Raw genomic sequence first — 3,783 nt, 5'->3', positions numbered from 1 at the left:
TCTCTAAAGTAATTATATATATATTCTTTAAAATAATTATATATATTTTTTAAAGATCTTAGCAAAAATAAATTTGTATAAAATATTAAAGTAATTTTTAAGTAACTCTCCTTTTATTTAAATTAGATAATACAATAAAGAATAATATTTAAAAAAATTATTGCAATTTCATTAGCGTAATACAAACAAATAATTAGACATAAAAATAAAAAGATTAATTAAAAATAAATTAAAAATACACTTACCTGCAAAAACGGGCTACTAAATTTATTAGTAACTCGTTTGTTTTATGGGTGAGTATACTTACAAAGAAAAGATAACCGCCGATAAAACTGACGGGGGAAGGTCTTTATAGCTCGTTTTTGCTAAATTATACTTTAAATGGACAATATATATTTAGAAGAGATTGAATTTATTAAAAATTTCTACAATTACTAGTAATTATAGAGACTTTGATACATACTAGTAATTATAGTCGGCATACTTTTGTCCTGAGGATGTATTACAGAGACGAACCACATCTACTTTCGACGATACGATTTTATCGATAGTGTAAGAAAATGTATATAGTCACGTAGTTTCCAAACTGAAATTGATGTATTGGCGGTAGTGTACGGGAGATTTCGACGGTAACAGGAAAAAGGCGCCGGAATAGTCTCTCTCAGGTTTCTCTCTGGTATCTCCTAGCTATATTTTTGGTTAGGTGTTTCTTTTCGTATCTCGAAATATATTCTAATAAAAATATATAAATTTACAAAATTACAGAAAATTGGAGGTGGGAGCGTTATACTAAATATTTATCAAAAGTATATTGTATAAACAGAGGAGACATTTGATTTTGGTTCCGTTTCACTTAAAATGCGCATGATGTATCATTTTGTTCTTGTTGTTTATTAGATATTAAAGAAGGATAAAATGACATGTTATGCGCGTGTTTATCGTGGATTGTTATACTTTATATAATTGATATATCAAATAAACTTTGCCAAATATATTTTTTATCAACTGATATTGATAACAAAATTTTTCTCTGTACCCTCCTGTGGTTTGCAGACACTTGCAGATTGCCGCGCAGGACGACAGATGGCAGAAATGTTTCTGGTAACGCTGCACGTGTTACGTTGCCACGGTTTGACGAAATTCGTTATTCCGTCGCGGTTCGTAGTAACCAGTAGACCGGTGTTTAGAAAGCTCGCTGTTTTCACGAAATTTTGCCAAGACATGTCGTACACGACCGTTGAGAGAGGTGCACTCAACAACACGAACTACAGGGTATTTTTCAGTGAGTAGATTCGACGTGACGTAGTCAAATAAACGATGAAGCAACATTTGCGGAAGTCTACGCAAAATATCGTGAACTTCGTCGTTGCGGGGTCACGGATACACGTTCTTGCGTGCATGCTATTAATATTTTTATTGTTATTATTAATGACTTGAGTTTTCTCGAATGACACAACGTCGCATGAAGTTTCGCTTACATCTTAATGATGAATCATTTAAGGGGACTCTAATCAGTTTGATCGATCGCGCCGTAACTGTCGGATTTCAATCCTGGTTTCAAGTTCATTACTGCATATTTCACTACGGTATATTTCGCACTGAAATAATAATTTGTTTGAAATAGCAAACGTCCACGAGCTATTTTTGTCATGATATACGCGATATTATTTCGTGCATTGATCTAATTCAATGACCTATGATATTTAACTCCAGTGAAAGTACATATTTATAGGCTTTATGAATGAGGAAGTAGTTACAATCATGCTCTAGACATATGTTCTTATACATTCATATTTTCACCAAGTTTTATATCGTCTTTTTTGTGCTAGAGATTTTTCTGATATATTCTTGCATAACATGTTTTGAATTACTATATGAAATAACAGAAATATTTTGAATTAACAATATTTAACAATATTTCTTTTAAAGTATTTAAAAAATTTCTTTTATTCGTATGTGTAGAAAATGATGAGGGTGTCCCAATCTCGCCCATGCATGATGTTCCTCTCTTTGCCAACGAAGACAACAAGACATTACATATGATTGTTGAAATACCAAGGTGGACAAACGCTAAAATGGAAATTTGTCTTAAAGAGAGTTTGAATCCCATTAAACAGGATGTTAAGAAGGATAAATTGAGATTTGTCGCTAATTGTTTCCCTCATCATGGCTACATATGGAATTATGGAGCTTTGCCCCAAGTAAGAACTCTAGTAACTCTGTTGTTATTTAATTGCTTCTTTTTATTCTGTTTTAATATCTATTTTTTAATTTTGTTTTTATCTCAGTGGAATAATGTTTATTTACTACAAAAAATTCTTATATTTTATATATGGTATTACAGAAGTAGGAATTCAAGTTTTAAAAAATAATTGGTCTGTTATTTTGAACTGTTATTTATCACTGAGTTTTATTTTATAGAACACATGTACAGAGTGATTCATTTTAATCTCAATACGCAAATATTTCGAAAATATATAATTTTACCAAAAAATATTTCGAAAATATATAATTTTACCAAAAAATTTTTCCAAATAAAAGTTGTATGGTATAAAAATAAATGTCACCATTGAATGTTCTACTCTACACCATACAATTTTTATTTGGAAGGTTTTTTTTTTAGTAAAATTATATATTTTTTTAAATATTTGCCTGTGAAAATTAAAATGAATCATCCAGTATGTATAAAACATACAAATTATATTTAAAATAAAGTAAAACTTTAAAAAATTTGAAAAATAAAAAGAATTTTTTGTAGTGAAATGAAAGAAAGTTTATATAATAACTTATAACTTTAATTCTTAAAAATATTGCATTTACAATACTTTCGTTTATTTTAAGAAACGCAATAATGTGTCTCGTGGCAAATACATTTTCTATGAAACACATTCTTTTATATCTATCACTTGTCCAAATAAATTATTATATGTTCTGCGATAATACACATGATTATCTCATTGATTTATTATCTGAACATAATAAAAGGAAGTATTAACAATTGCATTAGACACTAGCATATCTATATATATATATTTTTTTTTTCTTATCTCATGTTCATAATATATTGTATTGCATATGTGTGTGTGAATTTGTAATCGAGGCATACACTTAAAACTCGACAATTATTTCTTTCTTATCTCTTTTGAAATGTTATCTTGTTTCCTGGTTTCTTAACTATCTACTATAAGAAATACTATCTTTTACCTCTTGTTAAAAGTTATTTGATATAATATAATTTATAATATACAATATTATAATTTATCTCTCTTGCTATTGTAACATAAATAATTTTACTAAATAATATAATTAACAGACTTGGGAAAATCCTGACGTTTTGGATGAAGCAACAGGCTGCAAAGGTGACAATGATCCTATTGATGTTCTTGAAATAGGTTATAGGGTGAGAAATAATTGCAGTGATATTTTTAATAATTTTTTTGTCATGTAATTTAATAATTGTAATTGATTATAATAACTGATGGAAATATATTTGCATTTATATATAGGTTGCAGAACGAGGCGAGGTATTAAAAGTAAAAGTTCTTGGAACAGTGGCACTTATTGATGAAGGTTAACTAATTAATTTGTCTATTAATTAAAATTACTAGATTAATGCTTATACTGAAAAATGTATAGAATATTAGAATAATTTATGTGCAAATAAAATACAGTGCTACATACAGTTTGTATGTTTCATTATGAACAATTTTAGGCGAAACTGATTGGAAGATTATTGTAATTGATGTTAATGATCCTTTGGCTGATCAAATGAATGGTAATTAC

The 3,783-nt window shown here is 28.4% G+C and overlaps 1 protein-coding gene across 2 annotated transcripts in view; it reads left to right on the top strand.

Moving 5' to 3' along the window:
- The first annotated feature begins 1,053 nt into the window (after positions 1-1,053).
- Positions 1,054-3,783, top strand: part of LOC108747771 (inorganic pyrophosphatase) — a 3,728-nt gene continuing 998 nt past the window's right edge. For both annotated transcript variants that reach the window (XM_018485516.1, XM_018485515.1), the window contains exons 1-5: positions 1,054-1,282; positions 1,963-2,201; positions 3,314-3,400; positions 3,507-3,570; positions 3,713-3,775. In XM_018485516.1, the coding sequence (XP_018341018.1) occupies positions 1,084-1,282; positions 1,963-2,201; positions 3,314-3,400; positions 3,507-3,570; positions 3,713-3,775 (652 nt within the window). In that variant the 5' untranslated portion in view covers positions 1,054-1,083. The remainder of the gene's footprint in view (positions 1,283-1,962; positions 2,202-3,313; positions 3,401-3,506; positions 3,571-3,712; positions 3,776-3,783) is intronic.

This window comes from Trachymyrmex septentrionalis, unplaced genomic scaffold (genome assembly GCF_001594115.1).
Source record: "Trachymyrmex septentrionalis isolate Tsep2-gDNA-1 unplaced genomic scaffold, Tsep1.0 scaffold20, whole genome shotgun sequence".
NCBI lineage: Eukaryota > Metazoa > Arthropoda > Insecta > Hymenoptera > Formicidae > Trachymyrmex > Trachymyrmex septentrionalis.
The sequence above is the reverse complement of the archived record's forward strand: the minus strand, read 5'-3'. Positions and strand labels throughout refer to the sequence as shown.